This window comes from Humulus lupulus, chromosome 4 (assembly GCF_963169125.1).
Source record: "Humulus lupulus chromosome 4, drHumLupu1.1, whole genome shotgun sequence".
Classification (NCBI taxonomy): domain Eukaryota; kingdom Viridiplantae; phylum Streptophyta; class Magnoliopsida; order Rosales; family Cannabaceae; genus Humulus; species Humulus lupulus.
Window position 1 is genome coordinate 94,776,373 of NC_084796.1, and position 15,199 is coordinate 94,791,571.

Consider the following 15,199-nt stretch of genomic DNA (forward strand, 5'->3'; position numbering starts at 1 on the left):
CAACTCCTCCTCTTTTGTTTTTTCCGATCTTCTTTTTATTCTTTTTTTCAAAAACCAAAACCTACGAATTTCCATAAAAATTTCCAAAAATACCCTTGTGCCGATATATCGCCTGCCATATGTACTTGATAAAAATGCAATATCTAATGTCGTTTCTGCTTCAGCCAAAAAATTGAAATTGCTCATGCGGCGATATATCGCCCAAGACAGGCGATATATCGCCTGTACCAAATTTTCAAATATTCACCAATTTTGACTACTCAAACAAATATTTATCAGCATTCTCGTACTAATCAGAATTATTGTGACACACTGCACAAGTTCACCAAACAGATTAAATACAAACTTTCTCTTGAGAAAAACAACCAAATCAAACTGAAAAAGTTATAAATAAGCGTATATTTTGTACGCTTATCATTTAGCTATTGACTGGATAGCTATTAACGTTATGGAAACGTTGCATGGCCATTAGAGTAAGTGTTATGATTTGTTTAGAATGAACAAAGATGTATTCAAACTATTTTGTGGTGTTCTAAAAGAAAAATATATATATTGAAGAACTCCAATATCTGTCTGTTGAAGAACAAGTGGCTATGTTCTTATTTGTCATTAGCCATAATGAACGACATCGTGTGGTTGATGAACTATTTCAGCACTCCACCTCAACCACATCTCAGTATTTTAGGAAAGTTTTTAAGGCGGTATGTCGTCTATCCAAAAAACTAATTACTGCACCTTGATTTGATGTAAGTTCTCCATAAACTCGATTCGATCCAAGATACTATCAATTTTTTAAGGTGCAAAAATTTGAATTATTTTTTTTCCTTTATTTCAATATTCAATAAAAAAATCTAATCATTTATTTTGTAATTTAGAATTGTGCTGGAGCTATAGATGAGACTCATATTTTTGTGCATGTGTCCAATTGATGAACAAATGCCATATCAAGGTCAGAAAATGGATACAACTTAAAACGTTATGTGTGTATGTTCATCTAACATGAAGTTCACATACGTTGTCCCTGAATAGAAAGGGTCAGCTAATGATGCACAAATTCTTCTAGAATGTGCCACAAACTCACATTATGGATTTACAATGTCACCCCAAGGCAAGTGTTTATCAAAGTTATTATGCTGATTGACATTGTTTTATATTAAATATATGTGTAAAAACTAACATGAATTATCATTGGATCAATAAAATATTATCTTGTTGATTCTGGATATACAAACATGCTCGATTTTCTTTCGCTATATCAAGGGGAAAGGTATCATTTGGGTCAGCATACATATCTTAATCCTATAGGGAAAAAAAGAGCTTTTAAATTATCGACACTCGTCCTTGAGAAATGTTATTGAGTAGTGTTTCAGCCTGTTGAAGGCTCGCTTTCCAATTCTAAAGCAAATGCATTCATATGATCTAAGTATACAAAAGTACATTGTGATTTCTTATTGTGGGATTCACAAATTTATAAGGACTAATGCAAAAATAGATGTGTATTATCAACACTCTTTCTTGAGAAATGTTATAGAGTAGTGTTTTGCGTCACGCAAGCACAAACATTTACCATTTAGAAACCAAAGAGGTAAATATGTGCAAGCATGAGAATTAATAAACAAAAACAAGAATAGTGAATTCCCTAAAATGGTTTCATAGAGGGAAAACAACAGTCAGAGTCAGAGTGATTTACATGGTAGTAAAGCAAGCTTTCTTTCGAACATTTTGTCCTGTAACGTGGTACTTCGCCACCAAAACTGTTGTTTACTAACATAAGCAAACCCCATGTTAAGCAGCATCAGATTTATTTATTTATTCTTGTTAATAAACTTCTTCTTCTTGTGTGCCTTTCGCATTTTCTTTTTGCCAAAATGTTTAAGTTTGAATTTGACTGGGGTGCACTCCACAAGGTTTATTTTTTCTTTTCTCGTTGGCTTGAAAACTTCAGTGATCGACGGATCTAAAATATCACTTGAGCAACAAAGATCAACGCCCATATTCCTAGCCTCATCCCAAAGCTCTCTACCCTTTTCAAAGTCCCCTCCTCTACAAAACTTTGGTATGAGCACATCATAAACAGGCCCATAATCACCCAATGAGCTTCTCTTCATCCGTTTAAATAGCTCAAGAGCATAATATGGCCTTTCAACTGCACAAAGAATACCAATCAAATCATAGTAGAACTTACACATAGGAACCAATCCTTTTTCAATCATTTCATCCACTAACTTATTTCCTTTACCAAATCGCATGGTTAGATACAAAACTCTGATAACAAGATAGTAGCTCATCCAATCTGGAGAACACCCAGTTTTCTTCATTGTCTCAAGAATTTGATAAGACTCTTTAACTCTTCTTGTCCTAGCTAAACAAGATAGCAATATATTGTAACTAATTGAGTTGGGGACAACCTTATAGGATCTCATTTCCATCATCACATTTAAAGCATCTGGAACAAGACCTGAAGGATTTTTTTTAAGATTTCTCTCAGAGAGACACCTGAGGAATGTGTTGTAGCAGAACAAATCTGGCATTACACCAGCTGCTTTCATCTCTTTGATAATTCTTCGGGCTTCCTTCACATTCTCCTGCTCGGACCATCCATAGAGAAGGCTCCTGTAAATGCTTTGTTCCATACCACAAATCTTATCCTTATGATGCCAAACAACCCCTTCTGCTCTCTTAGCATGTCCTTGGGCACAAAGAGCGTTGATAACAGCTGTGACTGTGAAACTATCTTGTGGGCAGTTGTACTTATCCAAGTTCTTGAAAATGCCCAATGCTTCATCCTCCCTTCCTAACTTAACTAAAGTCTCAGCAACAACAGCATAAGTCTGGGTCTCCAACTCTCGACCTTCCTTCTTAAGATCTGAAAACAATATGTCCAGCGCTGTGTGATCCTTTTTTTCAGCAAACACTCTTATTGCGTAGTTATAGTCCTTGTCTTCCAAACCACACTTTAAATTCTTATGAGACCACAAAAGGAACCTGAGCAATCTTCGAGTAGGTGCTTCAATTTTGCAAGAATCAATGACTTGGATAACAAGGGACGATGTCAAAGAAGCTTTGTAGTAATTCAAACTTGTTTCTAGATCATTTAGACCACCAATCGTCCTTGAAACAATGGCAGATAGCTCTCGAAGCTCAGGTGGTGCAGGAGAGGTCCATGCAGTGGTGGAGCTCTGAAAGCGAGAAAACTGCCAGAACTCTTGAGCATTGAGCTTTTGGAGCAAGAAGAATTGCCATTTTGATTTGGGCAAAACATACATAATCATTCAGAATTTTCATCAAACAGATGATATGCGCTGCATTCAAGAAACTTGAAAGTGATTAATCGTCTATTACGCAAACAAAATACAAAACGCCTGCAAAACCAAAACGAATAGATGCTCATGAAAACAAAGGAACATGTTATATATAAATATATATATATATATATACACATATATTTATAAATAGAGTTATGTGAAATAATTCAACTAAAATCAAGAATAGTCAACTCTCACTAAACATGGACCCTAAGCCAACAAACCCAATTAAGCAATTGTAAAATAACATAGCATTATCACCAACTGGTTCACCAAAAAAAAAAAAAAAACTCGCAAACTTAACAGAACTGAGATCACCAAACAAGTAAAGGCAAGTACTAAACCCAGCCGCAAGTATTTTAGATCAAAGAGAGAGAAGCATCAACAATCTTAAATTTGAAAAAGGAAAACGACGCAGAGTAGACATTTTTAAAAATAAGTAAAACGAAATAGAGGAAGTGGGATGTACCTTGGGCTGGAGGCTGGAGTAATCGATCGACAGAAGAGTGAATGGATAGAGTTGAAACTCGAGACAGTTAGTAAAAGATTAGAGAACAATAGAGACGAGGTTAAAGGATAACGCAAGTAAATTAGTATCTTGATTTAATTTAATACTGAAATATTAAGTAATATGTGTAATACAATAATACGTTTTTTTTTGTGGAGAACATTTTAATACATATTTTGTATGCATATTTTTACTCATTAGTTATGGTGATTATCTTCTAATATTAATATGAGGTTTTCTTTTTATTTTATTTAAAAAAAATTCAAATATATATATTTTTGAGTTGGTAAATTAGGAATAATTTTTCTTGTTACTTAGTTTGTTTTAAATTTGCTATATTAAGAATTAATTTTTTTATTAATAAAAATTTAATGCTTTTGATAAATTAAATAATGATATAATTAAACATTGTGATCTATTATTAAAAAAATATCACATTGATAAAAAAATATTTTTTATTGGGTAACAACATAAAATGTACATTTGTTTAGTTTATATTAAATTTCATTTTGTTAATGTCACACATACAAAACAGTATGAATAGTTGGTATAATTATGTGAGCGAGAGCCAGAGGATGGGGTATGACCAAAATGAAGAAGAGCGAGACTTGACGTGCCAACGGGATCAACTCGAGCAGAAGGTTCCTATAATGGCATCAAAGTGCGCGTCAAAGTGCGACATGTTAGGGATAATCATATTACCTCAGTAAAAAAATAATAATTATTTCATCTCTAAGTAAAAGAATACAAAAGACAAGATGATGATTAAATAATTTTGCAACTCATTTGAAAAAATACAAGTAAATATATAAGTAAGAAGATGAAATAGAAAATATCACTACTCTATGACAAAAGTTACAAATAAACTAGAAATGATAAATCAAAGTAGGTAGAAGAAGATACATCTCTTATAGCAAAAGGAAATAGAAGAAAGATGACACAATGAACAATAGAAGAAATAATAAACAATAAGAACAATAAAATAAATCACTCTCACTTACACAACCAAAGTGAAGAGCATTGGGGATCACCAATTTGAACAAGGTTTACAACCTTTGTCAAAAAACTTATTTCACATATCTCAAGCACTAAGGGATTCTCTCAATATTGGAAATAGCTCTCTGGAATAATCAAGCATTGTGGTGTATTTCTAGCCAAGTGCCCTAGTGGATAAAAATAGTGTTGTCTTACAAGTGAGCAATAGACTCCTATTTATAGAGTTTTGAGACACACTTTGAATTTCAAATTCTACCACCCCTCATGATTGTTATCAATGTTTAATTGGATGTTTATGGAATTAAAAAGAAGTTTTGAGAGTTACATGAGGTGTTAGAACCATTCAAGATGGAAAAAAGAAGTTGAAGTTGGCTGTTAGCGTCCCTAGACGGGCCACTGGCCTTTGACCCCCTAGCCGCGGCCACAGGCAATTTCAGCCTCCAAAAATTCAATTTTTCCAAAACATCCCAAATCATTGCCCACATAATTTTGTAACCTTCATACACCTAATGAGAGTTAAAAACATGTCTCCAACAACAATATTACATAATGGTTCCATGAAATTCAAACATAAATGTGTAGCTCTCAATATACACATTATTGGATAATATTTGGGAGTTACAAATTTGTAACTCCAAAATATGTTACATTTGAGCACACACATGTACCCAAATTTGTAACTCTCAATAATATGTTACAAGTTGTGAGAAAGCACGTTTGTGTGACAAATCACATTTTGTCACATTATTCAATCTAACATTATATTATTTAAAAATAATATAACATTCCCCCACTTACATTAAATATTCACTTTTGTAACACTTAATTAATCAATCAAACATTATATTAAAATATAATTTTCCCCCACTCGATTAAATAATTACTCTCTATAAAAACCATTGCATTGGTGCATAAAATAAAATTTCTTTCTACTTGAATTTTACCTCAGTGTAATTATTACAAAGTTTGTTGAAATTTTGGTTGCCGAAGCATTGAACCACTACTCCTTGATAACAAACCGGTGGTAACACACACACCTTTGCTATATTCACTTGAGACCTCGATGTCTCACTTTTGCACCGTTAATGACCATGTGCACATTCCATTCATAAACATTTCTTGAGAATGACTCACAATTCTCATGAAGGGAGGCACCACCTCCTAGGTCTATATAGGTAGAACTCAATATTTTGTTACCCTAAAATTCTTGCCTTTTAAGACTGAGTTCTATTAAACAACCTTTCGGTTGTAACCCTCATTTTGGTAACATTCTAGTACTCATATATCAGACAGGACAATATATTTGAGTACTATTACTATTCACTTGATTGACTTGTTATTACCTATTGAACCTAATACTAGTTTGGTTACTAATATTAAAATATGTTACCATCAGCCGTGAATATCTTTATGGAGTCCAAGTCCCATCCCTTGATATGTAGAAATGTTCCATTTGAGTCATTTATTTTTTAATGTATGCATACTGAATCATTCTCTCAATATTTTATTCAAACCTTGTTGTCAGCTATAGTTTGATTAAATAGTTACACTATTAAAATAGTGAGTTTGACCATAGTCAACACCCCCACTATTTTATACTTCAATATCCAAGATAAACATTTTTCTTGAATATTAATTCTAAAACATTTTTGTTTCTAAAATTCTCCTTATGTTTTAAATTGATTCCTTCTTGAATCAAATATTTTACTAACAACAGCTTTAGGCATCAAACATGTCTAGATTTATTCATTCTATACACATATAGCCAAAGTAATTTAGAATGTGGAATTCCAAATCACATATTTGATAGGTTGACCAAATTAATCAATTATTATCAACAAAATAAATTGATTAAATTTTGGAGCATCACCCCCACATTTCTCACATAAAGTGAAAATAAAATATCACTTTAAAATATAAAATCTCTTCATTTCTAATAAATATTTTATCCTCCATGATAAATCTATACTTATAATTCCCAAAGATCATCATGAATCCTCAAGCCACATAATAAACTCACAATAGATCAAAATAAACAAAACTTCAATGTTAGTTTATTTTGACTCATTTACTTGCAAAAGTAAGACACACTTCTTTGAAAGTGACATTCACTTGGTTGCTTTCTTTTATATATTTCACAAAATGAAATATGTGAACACAAATAACATGTGAAAATTTCTCAAGAAAATAATCACTAATTTTTACTTTTAGTTGTGTTATCCTTGTTTTCCACCCATGATACGTGGCATGACCAAACAGGTTTGTGGGTCCTCAGAAGAGGTACGGGCCCATCCAGGGCCCAGTGAACGAGGAAGGAGGAAACCCTGTGTAATGTCTCAAATTCCCTAATGTGGCTTAATGCCTGGATTAGGGGGCCAGGAGGGTCATAATTGATTTATTATGCAATTATGTGATTTTATGCATGATTATGTGAATTATATTATGATATGATGATAATTGCATGCATGCAGGCCCACTTCTTATTAGAATGGAATTTTCATAAATTTGATCTCTAAAGAGTATACTTGTATATTTATGTGCATGTTTGTGATTTTTGGGTGAGATTCCATTATTATGTGGATATGTTCAAGCTATTCGGCACGAGACGATCTTAGGATGCAAGTTAGCGGTTTAGTCATAACGGGATTAATTACCGGGCTCGGGGTGAGTCTGGGGGTAATTTGATGCTTAGTACATTACTGAGAATGAACGGGTAATGGGATATGATTTAATAATTATTTGAGGAAATTGGGAGTAACGGGAATTGGAGGACGTTAATTGTGATTAACGAGATAAGTGGGAAATAACAATTTGGCCCTAGGGGCATTTTGGTCATTTTGACCATGGGATATGCTTAAGGTTGGCTGGCTATAGAAGTGTCTAAGGCAAAAATAGAGTTACTTTTTCCTATCTCTGACTCGATCATCTCTCCCTTTCCTTCTCGGTTTGGAGTTTGAAGCTAAGTGGAGAATTGGAAGTTTGAGGATTTAGGTGTGGAGTTTAGGGTTGAGTTACAGCCATTGAAGGGGTTCAATTCAAGTTTGAGGTAAGGAATTCTAAGCTTTAATATCTGGTTTTTCTCTATTTTTTTGTGATAGCTTAAAGCTTGAGATTTTGATATTAGAAGTGGATATGTGGTGATGTTTTGAGTGTTTTAAAACTTGGGTTTTGTGGTTTGAGTGGTGGTATTGATGTGGTGTTGATTAATGGTGAGTTTCGAATGGTTTAGTTGAAGGTTTGATTGAGGTTTAAATTGTGAAATAGGCAGGAGTTGGGTTCGTGGGGTCAAGTCGCAACTGAGTTCATGCAAGTCGCGACTTGAACCCATTCCAGAGCCTCCCATGGGCGTTGTATAGCAGGCGTGTCGCGACCCTCTGGGTCAAGTTGCGGCCCGCCCCTGGCACCTCAGACAGGGGCTCTCTGTCTTGGGGGCGCACCGTGGCCCCTGAGGGGCAGGTCGCGGCTCGCCCCTCTTTTTTTTGCCAGGATGGGTTTTCAAGAGTTTTAGGTGCGGGTTTTCATTTCTTAAGGCCCGGGATCGAATCTACTAACCGTTTTAGTAGGATTCAAGGTCCCGGGAGTGGGGTTTTAGACCATGAACCATTTATTATTTATTTTATTAATGGAATTTCATACGTGGTTATGATTAGGTAACCGCTAAGGGACTTAAGGACCGATCGTTCTCAAGAGTCGTTCTTTTATTATTTCACGCTCGAACCAGAGGTAAGAAAACTGCACCCAGTATGTGACATGCATGGTCATTGTTGAGGCATGTTGAGTGCTCTATATATGGACATTGATTGCATTGTAAATGCCTAGCAGTTTTGCTTATTTATGAATGGCACTGACCTATTATTCAGAAACGACATTGGTGTTAGTACTGGTCGTGAAGTCTTGACTTATCAGTCATGATTGACAGTAGTGCTGAGCACTGGTCGTATGATATTGGCTTATGAGTCAAGAACGGTATTAATGTGTTTAACGCAAGCTAAAAATAATTAGATCTAATCAACATGAGCATTAAATGCTTGACCGACCTACAAGTCGAAGAAAACTAAGGCATTGGTTTAGTCTAAAAGCTAGTTACTTAGAGCCAGGGCCAAAAGGCTCAAGTGACTGAAGCGTCACATGACTAAGGATGCAGAGCCCCAGAGAGTGCTCATTAGTCACCTATCTAGAGTGTGACTCATTAGTCGCCTATCCAAAGAGTGACTCATTAGTCACCTACCCAAGGAGTGACTCATTAGTCATCATCGCTGCAAGCCCTACAATGATTTATTTATATTGTATACATGCAGTAATGAGTTTTCTTGCTGAGCATTGGCTCACGGGTGCTATGTGGTGCAGGTAAAGGGAAAGAAAAGCTCACTCATCCTTGAGTGGAGAGCTTAGGTGGCGATGTGTACATATGCGACCACTTGACCACCATAGCCAAGGTGTTTCTCAGGGGAACTAGGGCTTAACCCTATTTTTGCCACTTAGGTCGACCGGTTGTAATTTTTATACTGTAATGATCATTTTGGATTGTAAATAAATTTGTAAACACTTTTATGGGCCCATGTATAGTTTATCGTTTTAAATTAAAATATATTCATTCATTTTTACTGAGATTTTTAACCTGGTCTATTAATAACACCTAGATGCACGTTTATAACCTAATGAATAATTTAGCGATTTAAGCACAATTTAAAGTCCACAATAATGTTCTTGGAGTAACTGGGGTGTTTCACCCTGATAGCCCAAGTCATATCGAGCCCAATAATGGTCAATGGGTGCGAGCATAATAAAGGGACTGGGACGCGATGCAGGCCCACATTTCCTTCTCGGTCACGACCAACCTACATCCTCCGAGATGCTAATTAATGTGGCAGACTAACTGTTTTCTGAAGAGAGACCCTATCAAGAATCTAGGGGAGATCTCCACCTTCACGATGCCCATCTTGGCAAATGAACCCGGGTCCTGGTGAACGAACCATGACTTCGATAAATGAACCAGGACATTAGTGAACGAACCCGGACAAGACGTCCGGATAGGGCAAGGCTAGCCTTCCTTGATTCTGACATGTCCCCAAGAAATCCAGCAGTTGGTCTCCTCAACTAACTTGCAGAAGAGGGTAGGCACATAATGTACATTGTTCCTAGGAAATGGTACTGCCACTATTCTGACAGTTCCTGTCCCCAGGATCCTCTTAGAAGCCCACGCGGACCAGTGCATGCTAACGTACAATGGACAGCTGTAAGGCTTAGCCATGCCTAAGTCGGCCAAATGGCCCAGATTAACAACATCTAATTATGTTCCATTATTTGTATTATGGCTCCATTAGCAAGAAAATTGTAATTACATCCTTATTGGGTTCGGATTAGTCCAGCCCAAGCTACTTTCTTGCCTATAAATAGGGTCAATTGTGCACTATATCAGGGATCCCAGAATATCTCTTGTAAGCAAAAACTCTGCTGAACTTGTAGAAAAACTCAATTGTAAAAACTCTCTAAAGCCTAATACTAGTGACTCGTGGACTAAGACTCATTAACGCCCCAACCCCGTAAAAACTTTGATTGTCCATCTCTTATCCTTTCTTTCCAGCTCTTATTTCATAACATATTTCTAGTATCTAAAAAACTCAGTACATAAGTTGTATAGATGATCTCAAAATCACTTAAACAACTTTTGTGCATCTTTTATGAGTCTCTTTGAGATTCTTTTGAAAACACTACTTTGACATCCATTGATTTTCTCATCAAAATCAATTTGAAGATGTCAATTTAGAACACTTTAAATCAAAGAAAATAAAATCTCATTGATTTATTTAAACACTTTGATTTGTCATGCTTTAGTTTAAAATTATCTCCTCATTGAGATTAATTTAAACATATCATCATCTTTAACTAAAATGAATAAAATTATCTTCAATCTATCCACCATTTGTGTAAATAATAAAATATAGCTTCTCCAATTTTGTAATGTCTCCTCATTGGGACATTGAATATTTAAGAATTCTTGTCACTAAATGATTATCAAATATTTTTCATTTGACCACACTTTAGACTCCAAGTCTATTGGACAATATGCTATCTCAAAATTTTGGATCTGCCTTGATCCATTTTTCTTGCAATATCAAGGTACTTCCACCCAAAGATGTAACCCCTTAGGTTCATCTTTTCTTATCTCATAAAATGAGATGCTCATCTCTTTAAGTGGGAAAATTAAAATTCTCAAATAAATTTTAATTATTTACCAAATAAATGTTAACTCTCCACATAACAACAATAGTATAGGATAAAATCTAAGATGTTGAAATATCTTCTAATCCAACCACTATATTTGCAAAAGCAAAGAAGATTAGAAAACAATGAACCTCATTTATAAAATTTTCTTCTATTCATTTCTATAGCTATATGAAAGTCATTAGATCTTCTAAGAAAAAATAAAGAAGAACATTACCTTATCTTACCATCTTTTCACAAGATTTCTATGGTTTCTCTTTCCATTGAAAATGAAAGAATAAGCTTTTGATTGTTAGAGATAATTATATGGCCTTAATAAAAAAAAATAAGAACTATTACAACTCTAAGCAAAATAATACAAAAGATAAGATGATGATTAAATAAGTTTACAACTCAATTGTAAAAATACAAGTAAATATAGAAATAAGAAGATGAAATAGAAGAAATCACAACTCTATGACAAAAGTTACAAATAAACTAGAAATAGTAAATCAAAGTAGGTAGAAGAAGATACAAGTCTTATAGCAAGAGAAAATAGAAGAAAGATGAAAAATAGAATAAATAATAAACAATAAGAACAATGAAATAAATCACTATTATTTACACAACAAAAGTGAAGAGCATTGGGGATTACCAACTTAAACAAGGTTTACAACCTTTGTCCAAAAGCTTATTTCCCCTATCTCAACTACTAAAGGATTATCTCAATATTGGAAATAGCTCTCTGGAATAATCAAACTTTTTGGTGTATTTCTAGCCAAATGCTCTAGTGAAAAAAAATAGTGTTGTCTTACAAGTGAGCAATATGCTCCTATTTATAGAGTTTTGATACACCGTTTGAATTTTAAACTCCACCAACCCTCATGGATGTTACCAATGTTTAATTGGATGTTGAGGGAAATAAATTGGACTTTTGAGAGTTACATGAGATGTTATAACCAGTCAAGATGGAAAAAAGAAGTTGAAGTTTGCTATCAGCGTCCCTGGCCGTGGCCACTAGCCTTTGACCCCCAGGCCGCGGCCACAAGCAATTTCAGCCTAAAAAAATTCTGTTTTTCCAAAATGTCCCAAATCATTTCCCACATGATTTTGTAACATTCATACACCTAATGAGAGTTAAAAAAATATCCCCAACAACCATATTACACTCCATAAAATTCAAACACAAATGTGTATCTCTCAATCTACACATTATTTGGTAATATTTGAGAGTTATAAATTTGTAATTAATTTTGTAACTCCAAAACATGTTACATTTGGGAAAACACAAGTGTCCAATCTTGTAACTCGCAATGTTATGTTAGAAGATGTGAAAAATTAAATTTTATCACATTATTTAATCTAACATTATATTATTTAAAAATAATATAACACAACATTCTTGAGAAAGGTGCGATACGACCGGGAGTAAAAGTCTTCTTCGATTAGGCTCAAATGTGTTTCAAAAAGATAGCCTAGGAAGAATTAATTGCTTAATACATTTGGTGCGATAATTTTATAAATATATCAACGTTTTTTTTTTTGTAGCAAGTGCCTCAAACCGAGTTCAAGAAATTGCATTAAAAAACCAGATGTCTAGGAAACAATAAAACAGAACAAGGAAAACTAAGCAGAACATACTAACAAACACAACTAAAAGAAACTACTTGTAGGTTTTACCAAACTGACCCTACACCAACTCAGTAACAAATTAGACACCCCAAGGTCAATACTGACCTTTTACTTTAACACAAAAATATGGCTGAAAATGGAACACATTTTCTTTTATTGTTTTACTTTATCAATAATATCTAAACCTCATAAGTAGCTTTATGTTTCTTTTCAGATTATATCATCTCTTTCATTTTGCACAAACACTCAGAAGAAAAATAAACGAGACCTAGGGCACACAAGCAAGATCTGGAACCAAAACAATCAAAAGAAAAAGAGAAGAGATCAGAGAATAAGAAGAGCAAACAGTTTTATCGAGGTTCGTCCCAATCTATGGACTACTTCCTCGTCGAGCTCGCCTCAGGGGTGCGACTCAGTCAGTAGCACTATTATCATGAAGGTTTCTGGTACATCAAAGAGGATCCAAGCCACACAGACGACTGGTAACCTCTGAACTTTTCTTCTCCTTGCTTTTCTCTCTGTTTTTCTATCTTTTACAGATCTCTAACTATCACTCTTTTCTTTCTTACATGAAACCCTCACGAGACTACTCTCACCTTCTCTCTCTGGAACTTCTTGGAGTCTTGGAGATTGCTCAAAAAATCTTGAAGGGCCCTTTTGCTGATGCGATAAGATCCCTTCTCCTCCTCTGCTTATACATATATATAGTAATTTTTGTTCTGATAGATGCTAAGGAAGTTGTAACTGTAAACTAGTTTGGGTTGATTTTCTGTTGTAAGTTTGTTGAGATTGTAAAAAATATATGTGATGTATACCTTATAAGGGAATTTAAAATAACAAATTCAACCTAAATCCCCTTATAAGACTACCTGACCATAGTGCTAAGTTTCCCTGAGGGTCCTAACTCGAATAGAGCCACTGTTATCCTCCATTACTGATCCCTAATAAGTTCAAGCAGTGTCTGCTGGATTGTCTTCTGTAGGAACTTTTTCGATTTTCACTGTCTCTTGTGTTATCTGATCTCGTATAAAGTGATATTTGATAGCTACATGTTTGGTTCTGTCATGAAACACAGGGTTCTTGCATAGGTGTATACAACTTTGACTGTTTGAGTATACAATATGTAATGACCCACTAATCTAGACTAATTGGACCATTATCGAAACTATACATAAAAACTTACATTTTACGAAAATACCATAATTTATTGAGTAACTTGAAAATAAGAGTTATTTACAAAGAAACAGAATACTAAGAAGGATTTTGGGATCCCATTGTCTTTAAAACAAAACAAGATTTAAAATAAAAGACATTTCGTAATAATGCGGAAAATACACATAAAAACCATAAAAACATAAAAGGAGACTATATCCTCGAATCGAATAACGCTCGGCCCCTTGACTCCATTCATCATCGATACACATTCTCCAAGCGTCACGAATCTTTCCGCCTCTAAACTTATTTTCCTGCACATAAACAGAAAGGAGTGAGCCTAATGCCCAGTAAGGAAAATCTAACACAAAGTCACATACACAATTTCATAAGAAAACATAAAGACTTAACATAATACATATAACATACACTTATTATAATGGCCATTATTACTTGGGGTCCCATAGACTAAACAAGCATATGCCCATGGGGTTAATGGGGTCCTACTAGCTAAGTAGGTCATATGCCCATAACCCATTTGGGGTCTTGTTAGTCATATGGGTCATATGCCCAAGCCTACATACACATATACATATCATAACACTTTTAATAACATAAACATATAGATAACATAAGCACATAACATATTAATTCTAGCCTATTTTCCTTACCAAAGTTACCGGGATAAAATGGACTGAGTTAGGACTTTTGGAACACTCCTAAAACCACAATGAACAAGGGTGAGTCTAAAGAAAGGAGATGAAATGAAAGAGAATAGGAAGACTAAACCATTAAACGAAAATATGCTTACCACCACTTAAGTGCTTAAGAACTTGGATTCCCTAACCAAAAATAAGAATAAGGTTAGGGGACTGAGTAGAAGGTTTTGAGAAAAGAAATAACATAGAATACAGAAAGGACTAGAGTTTTGGGTTTACCTCAAAGATTGCAAGATCAATCTAACATCCACCGAAATACTATAGCACTCACTTACTTCCCAAGTGTTTGATAAGCTTATGATGTTTAAGCTTATAGTTTTTCCCCAAACCAAGTGTTTACACTCTCTCACTCACTTAACACTAGCAGCCTCTGAACTTAGAGCAAATGGTGAATAATGGCTGGGTACTAGGTCCTATTTATAGAGTTTGGGAATGAAAATATCTTGATTTTACTTGAATAAAAATAATGGCTTTTTAGGTGAAAATCATTTGAATAATCGTTCAGCAGAGGCTGAAGACTCGTTCAGAAGATGCTGGACTGTTGAAGGAGTTTGAATGGCTGAAGGGAAAAGAATTCAAATGTATTTGAATTCATGCTGGTGGAGGCGATATATCGCCCCCTATAGGCGATATATCGCCTGGACCTTTGTTTCCGAGGCGACCGTGCATCGATTCGTGTTTTC

The 15,199-nt window shown here is 34.7% G+C and overlaps 1 protein-coding gene across 2 annotated transcripts; it reads right to left on the bottom strand.

Moving 5' to 3' along the window:
- Positions 1 to 1,467: 1,467 nt before the first annotated feature.
- Positions 1,468 to 3,931, bottom strand: LOC133830650 (pentatricopeptide repeat-containing protein At5g61370, mitochondrial). 2 transcript variants are annotated; one of them, XM_062260668.1, is made up of 2 exons: positions 3,775 to 3,931; positions 1,468 to 3,302 (listed from the first exon to the last, which is right to left on the bottom strand). In XM_062260668.1, the coding sequence occupies exon 2, from the start codon at positions 3,270 to 3,272 to the stop codon at positions 1,806 to 1,808; it is 1,467 nt and encodes a 488-aa protein (XP_062116652.1). In that variant the 5' UTR covers positions 3,273 to 3,302; positions 3,775 to 3,931; the 3' UTR covers positions 1,468 to 1,805. The 2 variants fall into 2 exon arrangements, with proteins under 2 accessions (XP_062116652.1, XP_062116653.1); XM_062260669.1 differs by having other exon boundaries at positions 1,468 to 3,362.
- Between the last annotated feature and the right edge of the window lie 11,268 nt (positions 3,932 to 15,199).

Coding starts and splice junctions, on each gene's coding strand:
- LOC133830650 (XM_062260668.1), bottom strand. CDS start 3,272: ATGATTATGTATGTTTTGCCCAAATCAAAATGGCAATTCTTCTTGCTC.